Below are 15523 nucleotides of genomic sequence, written 5' to 3'. Positions count from 1 at the left end.
ATTTAAATGTCATCAGATATTCTTGATAAGCTGATAGTAGTGCTAGGCTAGCCCTTTCCGCACAATGGTCAGGTTTAGATATCGACGACATTCCGACGTCGCAAATCGAAAAACAAGGTTATCAGTTTTCGTGCAAAAACGGTGGTAAAATGGTCCACAACGCCTATGATTGATCAAGGTCCATTTCTAGGCTTCGCCCGTAATTAACATCCAACTTTTCACTGCAGCCAGAAAGAACATACAATGCAAAAGGTAGCCAGTGTAAAAGGGCAGAGAAAAACAGAGAGGAAAGGGCCAACAAACGAAATTGAGAACGATTAATGGCAAAAAAAAAAAAAACCTCGAAAAAGCTCTCCTTTTAGTAAAAAAAAAAGCTTTTTTAGCACAACTTAGGCTTATTTAGCGCATGGCAGCTAAAAAACCTGACTAAACGGTTAAAAACGGTATTTTTTGGCAAAAGTTTGGTATTCAAAGGGTTAACTAAAAATCGTCAATATGGCGGCAGTGGTGGAATGGCTTGTCTTGCTCTATCTGCTATTTGCTTCTTGTCTTGTCTTGCTTCTTGTCTTGTCTTGTCTTTAATTCTTAGGATTTTAACTTTTAGGATTTAGGATTTTAGGTTTTTAAAGAATTAGGATTTTAATTTTAAAGTATTGTAAAGCGCCATGGACAATTAGTGGAAAATGGCGCTATATAAATGTATATTTATATAAATGTGTATTTATTTATTTATTTATTCTATCTGCTGTTTGTGGCTGCAGCTCCCACAGTGAATGAACTTCTAGAAACAGTTATGCGTATTTTGCATGACTGTTCAAGATTCTATCCTCACGCTAATCGTAACATGACAGAGAACTTGATCGTTCGTCGTGAAGTTGCTGTGGATTCTGTTCACCGTTTAGGACAGAGGTGCCCAAGCGAGTGCTGAGTGAATTCTGCCTCTCGAATTGTTGGTGAGACAAATTCAATACTTACTACATAGATGGGAAATGTTTGCAGTTCAGTTTTGAACTTGAGTAATCTCAAACTCCACAAAGCATAAGCAGTGGAAAACAGTTTCATAGAGAAAAATTTATATTTGGGTTAACTTTTAATCCTTGGTTAGCGTTAACCGGCTTTCGAACAACCCGGCCCTGATGATTCGAGAAATAAGACTGACGTGAGTTTTCTAATTCTGGTATCAGTATCATGCTGGGTCATTTGCGAAGTAGAAACATCTATGTTCAGCGTCAGCGTGTAAGGGAAAGTTTTTTCGAACTGACCCAGCAGGGTCTGATTTGAGGTGGTTCAATACCATCACAAGGCGTGTTGACAGCGTCAGGGGACCTAATTCTCTCTGGCACATTGATGGACTACACTGCCTTATCAGTTAGAGGTTTGTAATACATGGTGGTTTTGACAGGGCTTTAGGCTTTAAGTTGTTCAAGAAAAAATTCTGCTGCGACTGGGCTCGCTCTGTTCTTAGCTGCTGTGCAAAGTTATGGATTGCCCTCTAGAGTGTGTTCAAACAAAGGGGATGAAAATTAAGAGGTAGGAAGAGCTATGCTATGGCACAGAGAATTTAATAGGGGAAGCAAAATTGCTGGGTTGTCTGTACACAACCAGTGAATTGAACGTCTCTGGAGAGAAGTCTTTATTGAAGTCGGTCAGTTCTATTACATTCTGGTCTACCAGATGGAAGAAAATGGCATCCTGGAATCGAGCAGCATAATCGATCTGTTCTGTTTGTATTACATATTTCTTTCCAGAATTAACAACCAGTTAAACCTCCTAGTTGAGGCATGGAATGACCATGCTGTACGCACAACCAATATGGGTGAACGCAGTGATTTTACAAGATATATGTAATACTGGAAATACTAGCTGTCAGGGACACGTTTGATGATACCACTCAACCAGATGAATTATCTGGTAAAGACCCAATAGGACGGACTTACACTAAAATCACATTCTGTTTCCTAAAACTCCCCTTGAGGTATTGATATATCATGGGCTGGACGACCCACTCTTCCATTAGAAGCTGATGCAGTTGGCAAAGCTCTAATGGGAGTACACTCAGGTGCATGAAATTGCTCTTAATGCAAACATTTCCCATCTAAGTAGTAAATATTGCATTTGTCTCACAAACGACTCTAGAGGCCGTATCCTCTCAGCATTCACCTTGGTACCTCTGTCCAATGAATCAACTAAAGGATTAGCCTGCGTAGCTTGGCGGTTTAGCAATTTTTTAAGCAATTTGAGCGCGAGCGCACAAAGCGACAAAGCCGCGAAAATGAGCGGGAACCCCCCAGGCTCCTCGTGGCAACGCCGCATTTGGCGCTCGTTATCGCAGCTTCGCCGCTTTCTTAGCGTTCAAATTGCCTAAAAATCGCCAAGCTACGCAGGCAACTAAACGATGTACAGAGTAATTCACAGCAACTTCACGACGATTAGCGTTAGGATAAAGTCTTGATCAGTCATCCAAAACACGCATAACTGTTTCTAGAATTTCATTCACTGCAGAGCTGCAGTAACAAACATTATAAAATAGCAGATAGAGTAAGACAAGGCATTTTACCACTGCCGTCATATTGACGATTCCCAGTTAAAGTAATTTTCATTGCTATCATACATGAACAGCCATTCTCTTAAAAAGGCACATTTCGTGCTGGCATATAAAACGTAATTTACGAGACCCGCATATACGCGCATTTTAGCACGCGTATATATGGGTCCTTGTAGGACGCGTATATTTGGTCATTTATTTCGCATATCCCCGCGCTTGAATTTTCGCAAATGTGTGGCCATTTAAAAATGCGTATATACGCGATCTAAACGGTCGTGTATATGAGCTTAAAGCCCATACGTAACGTATGTAAACAAGTATACGCGGCAGAAAAACCCGCGTATACCCTGTCGTAATTTTGAAACGAATGGCCAACCATAGAAATTAGATACCAAAACAAAGGGTTATCAACCTCAAGTGAGGTACATAATGATAAACAGCTATTTTTACAATACATAGAAATCACTCAGTACACTTCTCAATACACCAACATGGCACCTACACGTCGCACGTGAAAGATGGGCCTCCCACAATTAAGAGGAAGACTGGGTGCAAATTTAAAGAACAATTCGCAAGGTGTTGTGACACGAATCTCCTGAATTATGGATTTTTAACTGCCAGTGTAACGTTTAGTTCAGTTTCTAAATATTATTTGCAATACCTTATGAAAGAAGGATCAACATATAGGAAAATGTAGGATTTTTGCTCAATTTATGGGACTTTATAGGAGAAGTCTGAAAAAGATTTTATAGGAATATAAGTCTCGCTTAACCCCCTGTAACTACCGAACGGAAAACCCGGAGGCAAAAGCGTAGGCAAGTGCCGTTCTTTGGATATAGGCCCTATTAGGAAATTAAGGGCATAGAGGATTTTTTAGGAGGGGGGGGGGGGGGGGGATTAATGGGATCAACTTGTTCAATGGAAAACAATCTGTCAACAAAGTGGCCCATTTGACGGTATTTGTTTGTGAAGTGCTCACTTCCGAGTTTCAATTTCTATTTTGAAACCCCAGGTAAAGAACCCTGCCTTAGATAAAATTTATACACTGCCCACTTCCCCCTGTAAATTCTCGGCTACCAGCTTAACCGATACAATGTAGTGTTTAATTCACCTGATTTCACAATAGCTACTCTTATATACCTGAAGAAGGCAGTGTGGCCATCCGAAATATCGTATTCAATCAAGTTAAATTCTGAGGTGTGTTGGCTTCGCTTGATTTTTCGGGTACATCTTTAGCCGACTTGATCAATCTCTGATTCAAGGTGTAACTGGATGCACCGGTACAGGTATCCTGGTCTCCATGGCAGCCGTGGGCATGTACAGTACGACACCCTGTTGCTACGTCTGAATATAAGGGAGGGAGGGTATGATCGCAGGTTACTCCGTTGCGTAACACAGTGTAAATACTCTCTATAAGAGAAATAACTTTTTTCGATGATTCGAAACGGAAACAGTGGTGTGGTTTCTGCAAAATACGTGGCTAGATGTAATTTAGGCTAAGTTAAACGCGAAACAAGATTGCTGGCCAGCAGTCTCCAGAGTGGATACGGGGTGGCCGGGGGATTTGTGCAGGGCGCCTGGATTCGGATGTCAAATCAGGTGGTTTCCGCTTACAGGGTTGTCATGGATACCCTACGCGCTCGGTTTAGTTTGTTCTTGGGCTCCACCATCCTTTCAGGCACCATTCCCCAAGCTCATCGATTGTTGATGAGTTTAACTTCAGAGTCGCTGTCGTTATCCTTGGCATCGTCTCTGTTTGAAGTCAAGTTCCCGTGCAAAACTTATAATTAGAAATGAATGTGATTTTTCTGAAAATGAACGTACAGGTGAAAGAAAATTTCAAGTCGATGGTTTTGCATAAAGATTCATCTTGATACAGAGGCAATAGGCAACTCGGAAATGGTCTTTTTATAAGTATTTTGTAACACCAATTTCAAATTACATTTTTAAGAGCTTGTTAAGACACTATTTCATATACAAAGTACATTATTTTCACAATTTATTTTCAGGTCTACAAAGTACAAAACAATAACTAATTTTTGCGTGTGTTTTTTATATACTTCACTTTATACATGCGGGAAACCTTAGCTAGGTTTACTTCAATGCCACCACCGCGACAGCTAATTTTGTCATTAACAAGTCATCTTCATTCGCCTGTTATAACTGAAGGCCGATACTGTAACATCAGGTCTCGGATGCTATTAGTTGTGGATTGATTGCAACACTCTTCGTACAATTATCAGTCTTAAAAATACCTATAAGTCTATCAGCTAATTCGAACATATTATTCCGTAAGCTGATGATAATAAACTGGGCATTCTTTGTCCTCTCCTAAAACAAAAAGCAGTACAAAATAAAACCAATTTTAAAATGGTGCTGAGAGTAAAACTAAATTCACCCTTAATTTGACCCAGTACATTCAGGCCTAAATGTTAATACACGTACGAAAGAAACTGATTTCTTTAGAATGCAAAATTGTTATGGAAATAAGGCAGATTCGGTGAGATGGGAAAATTTGTTTTTATGTAAAATTTACATGCTGACCGATAGCTAGCGATTAAATCTTCCACAAAAACATTTAAACTCTGCATCCTGCTTCATTTAACTTTATTTTCGTGTAGTGGAAACGTTCTCATAAAGACAGCTCACTGACTCCACGCATTTACCCATACATATTATTAAAAAGTATATCCCTTATGCTTGAAGTAAAACTATATTTGATACAATTAGACTGCTGTGATGGCATATACCCAACTCTATGACATCTTACAGGGCTTTCAATGTTTGGTGATACATTCAAACAATGGGTTAAAAGTTTCTATCCAGACATTTCAGGCTGCACTATGAACAATTATAATTTCTAAAGCGTCCGTTTTGACTGAAAAGATAGAACCCCAAAGCTCCAACTATCATTAAAACATGCTAATGCAGATAACTGTCTTTGTTTACAAAGTTAATCGACAGATTCATTTTGAATTTATATTGTCATATTTTAAAATGTCTAAGAAACTACAGCGTGCAGATCTAAAAATACCCATGAGATGAAGCACTAAAAACTGAACATAAAACACCCGAACTTGTCTGTATTGGGAATTTCCAAATCATGTTTTTTTTTCCTGAAGTCAACTGACCTTGATGTAGTTTGCTACAATAGACACATTTCTAAAGTCAAGAGCAGCATCAATTTCATCCATGACATACAGTGGTGTTGGTTTGTAGTGATGAAGGGCAAAAACCTACACGAACACAAACAAGATGACATTATCAGTTTATAGTGCACAGGCTAAAACAATTAAACCAAAATTCTGAATTGCTTCCTACGTACTTGCACAGCAGCAAAACCTATTGTGTTTGCATTGGAATCAGTTGCAACTTATGCTTGCCGCTGATTGTGCTCAAATTAGACATCAACGATGAATTTTACTTTGGAATGTGAACTTTTTCCACTTCACATTGCATTCTAACGGCTCTCCTAAATCCTTATGATGGTTGATTCTCCTGTTTTATAAGCCTTTTTATCGCCTTCTACGCTCTTGACATTAATGATCCTAGCTGTATGTAGGGTGTCTCAATAAGAACCAAGTATCTTGCCTTGCTCGCCGTAAATAACGTCAAGAGTGGACAGAGCACCCATCCGGTGGATGGGAGGTCATGGGTTTGAATTCCCTCAGGGACTCAGAATCTTTTATTCTTTTTTGGAAACACGCGCGTGACATGAACGTTACATGTTTCCTAGAATGTAATTGGCTAGTGCAAAATTTGGAGGGACCATGCCAACGAGACAGCATTTAATGATAACATATTTAATCATGAAGCATCTTGCTACAAACAGCCTCGAAATAGAATTGCGCGAGGGAACGTAGTGTAGCAAACAGGTCTATAATGGAACGTCTGGAAAGCACTGAATTTAGAGTGGTAGACCAATCAGCCATTCTTAAACTCTCCTGTAGGAGAACATTGCAGGGCCCAGTGCAGTGGTTGAGGTTCTGCACAGAGAATGCACTCTCTCATTACACATACGACAGCAGCACATGTAAGTGTCAACTGTGCAAATTACTAATTTATTACTACCATATTTGAATTTGCATCATTTTTCATTTTAGTACCTCTGCATATCATCCTTTATCTTCTGTTTTTGTATGCCATAAATTGTAATAAATAAATAAAATAAATAAATGGAATTAACTGCAGGTGAAATGTGCTCTCACCAAAGCCAGTGAACTCAGAGTCTTCTCCCCTCCTGATAAGTTGGAAATGTTTTTCCAGCTTTTCTTTGGTGGCCTCACACTAAAACAAAGCGATGACTTTATTATTTATCAGCACTTTTCTATTTGCATACTTTTCTGTTTTTAAAAAACTGTCTGTCCAGGGTCCGAAATTAACTTTTTTAGGCAGGCGCCAACTGGCGACTGAAATTTTTTTTTCAGTCGCCATATGGAAAAATGTGGTCGCCAAAAAGTCTCAATAAAATTTTTCCTTCGCAGCGAAACAAAAACCAAAATTTTTGGTCGCCAGATGGAAAATTCTGCTCGCCAGTTTTTCTTTTAAGAATCGGAACGAAGAGAACGCGTTTGGGGCCGCAATGATGGCGATTTTTCCGCTAACGATAAGATTAAATACAAACACGCTGATTATTTATACGGCTACCACTGAAAACCCACGACGAACGAATCGAATGCCGGCCATATACGCAGTTTCGTGCGACTGCCAAATGTTTCAAGTCAATTTTATACCTTCTCTTGTCTCTACCTTTTGGAGAAGAAATGTACCCGACTGAAAACTGCCGTTTGGTTCTTTGCTCTATGTTCAAAACGATCTCTCCTTTCGCGTTCTGTCAAGACGATCGACGGATCGCCATGTTGAATATCAAAATCTTCCACTAATTTCTTCACGGATGTTCCGTCTCCACTTTGTAATAAATTACGGAAAGAGTTCGGGACGTCTTTGGACACCACATCGCCTGAGTAAATATTCATGGGGAAAGAACGCACGTGGCCTTCTGCGCCAGCAATACGTACGTTATGGGAAACCGCTGGAAAAACATGGCGGCGAAGCTTCGCACTTAGCGTAGCTGTGAAACGTTGTGGTAGATTTATAATAACAGGAAAATCGGTTTTATACTTCAAAAGCAGCGGAAAGGTAAAAAGTAAGTGACCAATTGGCGGGCGGCTTTGAATTTTATTTTAATCGATTTGGCTGAAAAACAAAGTTTGTGTAATTATCGTTGCTTGAAATAGTTAATCGCCCGCTGGCGACCAGCTGTGAAATTCTGGTCGCCAGTGCAAAATTTTTAGTCGCATTGGCGACCAGGAAAGCGCAATTTCGGACCCTGACTGTCACCCAAACATCAGTAAGACATTCAATGACTGTGCTGTTACGTAAGATATACCCTCATTTCCAGTGTCAGAATAAAATAGTAGTAATAAAACCACTACATGGGGACACTTTTTGTTTCTTAGACTGAGACATTTACTGTACAGAATTGAGCAAAAAGTTAAATAACCACCACGAAATAACTCGTTGAGTTGTTTTTGAAATTTCCGTTTAGATGGGATGGTGAGCACATACATTTCGTATGACGACGACGACGACGACGACGACGACGACGACGACGACGACGACGACGATAATGACGACGATGATGATGTAAGTGCAAAAGGAGATTGTATATATGAAGGTTTTAGGCTGAAATAACACATGCCTAAAACGCATGACACAGAGCTCATATTTTACCTGAAAACAATTCCCTCAGAGAAAGGATCAAGGCTATCCACCAACTCTAATTCAGCATCTCCACCAAGCGTAATCATCTGGTAAACAAATTAGCAAATTTCGCAATTGTTGGTTTTTGCTGAGTAGAAGACAGCACAATGAGTACAGAATAAATAACACAATACTGATGTGCATACACGATAAATAAGATGCACTATAATAAATTTTTAGCAATTCTAATGCGATAACAATTTCCTTATGTTGATTAACTTTCACTCTTCAAACCATGAAGACTTAGGCTTGATGAATTTGACTAGTGTTTTGGGTGATTTATCCTGTGAAGAATCATGAATGGAGAAAAATCCGCAACTAAAAGAACACATGGAAATTCAGTGATAAGGCATCAGCTATAGTGACACGCTATTTGTTGACTGCAGAAAATCACGGGTGTCTGGAAAACCCGAATAGCGAATAGTACGAATAGTGCGAATGGTGGCGAACAGTCTCGAATAGTTGCGAATAGTGGCAAATCGTAGCATATAGGGTACCCAGTATCTCGCAGTCAACGTCACAGCAACGTAAGATGGGATTTTCCCGCTAAAAAGCACAAACGATTATCAGGACAAAAGGTGTTTCTAAACGTAATTTCTTCTGTTTTAACCGCGTAAATACGTCTTTATTAGGTTATCCTTGTGTTTTCTGTTTTCTTAATGTCGGCGATGGACAGCCCTAGCCTGAGTCCGGAGAAGAAAAGGTAATAAATTCACTCAAATTCTGTTGCTTATTTGGACAATTAAGGTCATTCCTCACATTTGCATTGCGCATCCTTACTGCGCATAACTTATGGCGTCATTAGCTCGCGCTCGTACACGCGCATATTGAAAACATGACGGATTTGCCTTGATATTGAGCTCTGTCAGTTGAAAAATGGCTCTAGCCCACTAACGAGCATGGGCACCCCAATTTTTTTTCCAGTCGTTGTAATCAACTAATCATAAGCTTTGCGTGAGAAAAGACTGATCTAATTTCTATTGCTGAAAATTGAATAAATAAGAAAAATAGCAAATACACTGTGGTCTTTTCTATTTTGCAGTCGGTAACCACGTCAAGAAATTTGGTTCAAATTTTTAATCAAGGATTTAGCTTTCTGTCTGAATCAAACTTAAACGTTTATTTGTGCTCGACACAATGTATTGACTGTAGTTTAATGCGTGTTCTTATGAATCCGGGCTTACAAAGATGTTACAATTACTGGGAATGCGTTCTTATAATAAGCATTAAATAATGCAAAAATGGGGCATTTTCAATGCCTCACTGCTCCTCAATGAGCATGGGCACCCCCCTTTTTTATTTCAAAGTTGAAGTTATCATATGACAAATATTCAGTGGACAAAGTTTGAACAAAAATCTATTGTCACTTTTATTTCAGAGGAATTACCTTAATTAATGCAGGATATTAGATCTAAAGTGGTGACCATTGACGACTTTTCGTCACTATTCGCCACTTTTCGCGTCTGTTCGCCACTATTCGTACTATTCGAGACTATTCGCGACTATTAGCTATTCGCTATTCGGGTTTTCCAGACACCCGAAAATCACTGACTTAGCTTACCTGATACATTTCCTTCAGCTTAGTAGTGATGACAGAAAAACCCGCCATGAACTCATCAAGGCGCTGCTTCCTCATAGCCTCATGCTCTCGTCTTTTCTGATCACGCTCTGATGTCACTTCATCGAGTTCCTTCACTCGAGCAAGATAAGCTTCTTCCTGCACAAGAAAAAGAATTGAATAGGAACAAGGGTCGTAAACATGTTAGCCACACAAAATTCAGAGACACAAAATTAAACTTCTGACACTTACTTCAGTGAGTGCATTATTCCGAATGTCACTATTGGTGGCATTTGAACGATTCATGGTTATTCCTTTAAGGCATCTAAAATACTTTGCAGACACTTCTGCAGCAAACCAATCGAGTGCACAAAACCCCAGAGATGCAAATCTTTCAAAAACTAATTATCTGATTGAACTACAAATCTATAACAACTGAAGTTTATCTATAACAAATAACTACCAAAAAAAAGCACCCCTTAGGTTAAAACGGGAGGTGGAATCTCGAGAATTCCACCTGGGATCATGTATTTCCAAGCTGGGATCCCCACTTATCCCAGATGACGTGGGGTGCCACTGCGGATCCTGCCAATGTTTTGTGGGATTAAAGGTAGGATCCCACTGATTACTCTTGCCATTCTACCCAACCAAGACCCTGCTATCCCACAGATCAGGATTTCACTTCACACACAGCGTATATTAAACACTTCTGACACTCAATAGCAATGATCCCTTAATACTTGGTTGCTTTATGAGATTACAGTCTTTGTAAAATTGCTGTTTTTCGCTGTTCTTACTGGCCACAGCCACTACCTGTCATCGCCATCCAATAATGGAACATTTTAAACAATGCATGTCAATAAATGTTGTTAAATACCTTTTTCTGATATTCTGCAATGGCTGCCATGTTAGGTTTCATTTGTTTAAGTTTTTCCTCCAAAACAGTAATTTCGTACTAGAAAGCGGAACATTTAAAAATTATCTACAATAAGCACAGCTGATTCAGCTATAATGTGATATAGAAATAACATTAGTACCTTCTTACCTAAGCTGATGTAACAGACAATTACATTTTTTTTCTGTGATAGTGAACTGAATGATGACAGATTTATACATCAAAAAGATAGTGCAATGGTTAACCATTACCTTTTTCTTGTACTTTACGTACATGTTCATTCTCCAGCAGTGATCATCACCTGAACTACACGTTCTTTTATATTTTATAGGAAACATGCTGTCTGAATGGAAATGGTAGACGGGACGGTGCCTACTTTTGTTTGTGCACACACGTTCTACGCATCACGCAAGCCATGGTTTAGCTCCACACGCGCGCTGGGACTGACATTGACGCGATCAACTACGCTATCACGTACGCGCCTGAAATGAAAGCAAAATCTTACTACTGTGACCAAATCAAGTTTAATGAACTGGTCCTTAAACCAGGAACAACAGAATAGCAGCATATCGCTAACCACTAACTGTTTACGTCTTCCAGCTGAAAACCTAGCTGTTATCTGTCGCACATTATACTGAAATCCAACTGTAAACATGTACCTACAGATGGCGTAATGCACGCGCAAAACAAGTGCGAGATACGCAAATGTCTTACTTACTGGGGAGGTGACAGGAAAAAATGTAACGGACACCGTAAACGTTTTCAAAAAAGATCAATAACTTTAAAAAACGCGTTTTTACCCCTACATTTTATGTCATGAAATGGAAGTGGCAAGTCCATTCAACACGTGATTAGTTTCTGGGTGTGAGCAAAAGGTATTTAGACCGTATTTTAGCTGAACCAGAGGAAGGCTGTCAGAAACGCTAAAAGCGCTTTTGCAACGATTTTGTTATTAAAAACATATTAAAAATGTGTTTTTTTTGTTATCATTTGCCATGTAGCTTGAAGATCTTTTTAAATGTGTTTGCTTTTCTGTATGTAAAGGCGAATTCAAAGGAAATCTGTGAATAAATATCCTTTCCTTCTTTTTTCAGGAAAATGCTGATGTCAGCATTTTTGTTGAGATTCAAGGCTACTTATCTCGAAAAAATGCGTGGCTACCCCCATTTTACTTTGTGGATTCCAATAGCCCTTGCAAAGATCTACTTTTTCCGCGTGGTCTTAACCTGGCGCAAAAACCTTTGTAATTAGTAGGCACCGTCCTTAAAATGAAAAAAAAGCATAAACGTAACTTACAACAAATGACTAAAATTAAAATTTACTATTTTCAAAACAAAGATGTTAGACGTTTTATTTAAATAATTGGAATAACTCGTAACACCTTTCATATGTGCCAAAGGACTGGTGAACAAACAGTTTAATAGTTCGTATAGTGTGATCGTCCGGGTGAGGGTAGTTCTGAAAAGAACTGTTGTTGGTGACTGACGTTTCGACAACCTGAGCGGAAGTCATCTTCAGAGTCAAGTGAATAGTGTTTGTCAGTCGATGCTGTTCTAAGTCTGGTCCGTTGAACGTTATTGGTCAGTTTAGCCATGATGGTATTGGCTGAAAGACTCGTGTAAAGTTTGTCATCAGTCATTGGTGGGTTTCGATCCGTCTATTGTTAGTCAAATTGGTCGGTGTTTGGTCCATGTACTGTTAAGTCGGTCTGTTAGAAGTCCGTTTGTCGGTTTCGTTTCCGTCGTGGATAAGTCGTTTGTAAGGCGCCGGTAGTTGTTGACATCTGTTAAGAGGCGTTTGTTCTAGGTTGGTGTACCAACTTTCCAGAGTCAATCGTTGAAAATACTTTGTACCATCATGGCGAAACTGACCAATAACGTTCAACGGACCAGACTTATAACATCATCGACTGACAAACACTATTCACTTGACTCTGAAGATGACTTCCGCTCAGGTTGTCGAAACATCCGTCACCAACAACAGTTCTTTTCAGAACTACCCTCACCCGGACGATCACACTATACGAACTACTGATACTCCTGGGTTCAAACCATTTACTACGAAACAGTTTAATACTTATTTCTACTCTATTAATACTCTTTACATTACCATAACAGTCTCTTTATCAATGCCCTCCAGTTCATCGCGTGTTAGAGTTGCAAGGCTCTCTTCTGGTTCAGTCTCTGCTGATGCACTCAATGATTGCAATGACAACTTACTCAACTAAACATAAACAAACGTTTTACAGCAAATTAGGAGCAAGTTTCTATCTACCTTTTAAGGTAATTCCCCTGAAATTAAACTGCACATAGATTTTTGTTCAAACTTTGTCCAATGAATATTTATCATATGAGAACTTTAATTATAAAATAAAAAAGGGGGGTGCCCATGCTCGTCAAGGAGCAGTGAGGCATTGAAAATGTCCCATTTTAGCGTTATTTACTGCTTATTACAAGAACGCATTCCAAGTTATTGTAAACTCTTTGTGAACCCAGACTCATGAAAACACGCCTCAAACTACAGTCAATACTTGTGTCGGACACCAATAAACTTTTTAAGTTTGATTTTGACAGACAGCTGAATCCTTGTTAAAATATTGGAACCAAATTGCCTGCCATGGCTATCAAACTGCCTAACAGAAAAGACTACAGTGCAGCTGCTATTTTCCTTATTTTTTCAATTTTCAACAATAGAAATCAGATCAGTCTTTTCTCACGCAAAGCTAATGATTAGTTGATTAAAATGACTGGAAAAAAATTTGGGGTGCCCGAGCTCGTTAGTGAGCTATAACCATTTTTCACCTGACAGAACTCAATATTAAGGCAAATCCCCCATATTTTCAATGTGCGCGTGCACGAATGCGCGCTAATAACGCCATAAATTATGCGCAGTAAGGATGCGCAATGCAATACTGGGGAATGACCTTAAGTTAATTATCTATAAGGTAGTTATAGGTGTTATAGAAAGTCGAACCTCGAGCATCAGCCAGCTCTCTACAACGGCCTTTTTCTTTTGTCCTGGCGGACAGTCCATACAGTCATTCTTATTTAACCTCTTTAAAATGGCCACCTCTCTACAACGGCGTTGTTTAATATAGTTAACTTATGTAAATGTATTTACATTCGGCAGAACTAAACTGTCACTGTCAGTGACAGGGCATGTAAATATTTTCCGGGGGCTATGCAGCACACATGTGTTGCTATGGCATTGATTGAGTCTTTTGTTATTAAGTATAAATATGGCTAGAGTTTGCAGTTGAAATGTATCCATCCCAGCTCTCAAATTTTCAAATTTTGTTTTAGGAGTTATTCATCTTTGAACATCTGGAAATCTTGTAATCCGGCCTCTAACCCCCAGAGGTTAGTGCGTCTGCATTTGGTTGGGAAATACATTCCCATTTTTATTTTTTATCCACAGTTATTCTGGGATTTTGTATCACATGGTTGCACTAGCATTATAGCCTTCAAATAGCCTGAGTGCCGGGTGTTTATCTTGTTTTTAGCCTGGTAACTGGTATCTTATTTGAGCCATGTAACGCTGTTTGGACTGCATTTAACACTTAAGGAACAATTAACTACTGCAAAGTTCGTAAGTGCAATGAATTCTCTGCACAATCAGAGTGTGAACGCAGTAGCAGTTGACTATGATGCTTTTAATCCTCATGGCATTGAAAAAACTGATAATTACACACCTCCTTTTGCCAGTGTTTGACTTTCTGTTGGTTTTCTTTCAAAACTGTCTCATATTTCTCCACTTCATGTTTAATGTCCACCTCCTGACTCCTCATCTTAGTCTCTTCCTACTCCAGTTCTGCCACTTCCTTTCTTAGCAATTCTAAAGATTCCTCCATTGCTGACATTTCTTGCTGTATGCATGAACAAAAATGCAAGGTAATCACTAATTATTGACCCTTGTATTTGAAAAATGTAACAATGGTAGAGAAGAAACTAGCAAACAAAGAAAAAAAAACAGACAAAAGTGTCAATTACTTGTATGTCATTACAAACACATTCCCTTGATTGGAACTGCTGCCTTTTCTCATTACACAAGAAATAGCCACATTTTGGAAAAAGGTTATTTTATTACAGTTTCCAGGTCCCATTTGTGCAAAAGCCGATTAATCAAGGGTGTAAGTACTACTGCATAAAAGTATTCTACGTCACCGCTATTTTTTTCCAGAACATAAATAAATCTTGGTTAAAACTGAAGGACAAAAATCATAAACACATAACGTCAATAAACAGTTACAAAACGGAATAAAAATTACTCAAACAGGAGGCCACGTTTTTTGCTAAGTCCCCTACTTAAAATGACGTTGTTGAAAGGGTGTGAGTTTTAGTGTAATGAAGGTTTAAATGTACATCTGGGAAAGAAAGAAAGAAATTGTCCTTTTAGCTAAGGCCCATTTCACATAAATCTGTTTAAGTGGTCTGTAGCTTACAAGATTAATGCTGCTTATCAAATATTTAGTAAAAATTATAATTCCATATCTTCTGCTTGGCAGGGAAAACTGACTAGCCCTAGGCTAATATAGACACATATTTAATCTGACACTTTTTTTAGTGACATTATCAATGTGCCACCGTGAGGCTATGAAGGCAAATTATAAACAAAAATTATAAATTATACTTGTGGCTTACCTGAGCCTTTTCATAGTCTTCTAGGACTTTAGTAGCTTTTTCCTCCAATGTTTTAAACTCTTCCTGTAAGTTATTCAGTTAGAATATACTCACTAAATGGTCATAAAAGAGAACTTTACATA

General features: G+C 38.8%; 2 protein-coding genes and 1 pseudogene across 2 annotated transcripts in view; 1 reads left to right on the top strand and 2 right to left on the bottom strand.

Annotated features, from left to right (window-relative positions):
* Nucleotides 1–963: 963 nt before the first annotated feature.
* On the top strand, nucleotides 964–2039 carry LOC149109229 (uncharacterized; annotated as a pseudogene).
* Nucleotides 2040–4527: 2488 nt separating this feature from the next.
* LOC149109228 (structural maintenance of chromosomes protein 4-like) lies at nucleotides 4528–12984 on the bottom strand. The gene is made up of 7 exons (XM_089293626.1): nucleotides 12871–12984; nucleotides 10744–10821; nucleotides 9870–10025; nucleotides 8279–8355; nucleotides 6754–6832; nucleotides 5677–5781; nucleotides 4528–4876 (listed from the first exon to the last, which is right to left on the bottom strand). The coding sequence occupies exons 1-7, from the start codon at nucleotides 12871–12873 to the stop codon at nucleotides 4730–4732; spliced, it is 645 nt and encodes a 214-aa protein (XP_089149752.1). The 5' UTR covers nucleotides 12874–12984; the 3' UTR covers nucleotides 4528–4729.
* A 1499-nt stretch (nucleotides 12985–14483) lies between these two features.
* The window catches only part of LOC110049614 (structural maintenance of chromosomes protein 4-like), a 38963-nt gene continuing 37923 nt past the window's right edge, over nucleotides 14484–15523 (bottom strand). Inside the window, exons 29-30 of the mRNA XM_089293627.1 lie at nucleotides 15402–15464; nucleotides 14484–14626 (exon numbers count right to left, since the gene is read on the bottom strand). Of these exons, the coding sequence (XP_089149753.1) occupies nucleotides 14561–14626; nucleotides 15402–15464 (129 nt within the window). The 3' untranslated portion in view covers nucleotides 14484–14560. The remainder of the gene's footprint in view (nucleotides 14627–15401; nucleotides 15465–15523) is intronic.

This window comes from Orbicella faveolata, unplaced genomic scaffold (assembly GCF_042242905.1).
Source record: "Orbicella faveolata isolate gen_17 unplaced genomic scaffold, um_ofav_v1 contig_25, whole genome shotgun sequence".
Classification (NCBI taxonomy): domain Eukaryota; kingdom Metazoa; phylum Cnidaria; class Anthozoa; order Scleractinia; family Merulinidae; genus Orbicella; species Orbicella faveolata.
This window is presented reverse-complemented; position numbering and strand designations above follow the sequence as displayed.

Coding starts and splice junctions, on each gene's coding strand:
- LOC149109228 (XM_089293626.1), bottom strand. Junction 6,833..8,278: donor TCTGAGGGAATTGTTTTCAG/GTAAAATATGAG, acceptor GCTTTGTTTTAG/TGTGAGGCCACCAAAGAAAA. Junction 5,782..6,753: donor CTCTGAGTTCACTGGCTTTG/GTGAGAGCACAT, acceptor GTGTTCGTGTAG/GTTTTTGCCCTTCATCACTA.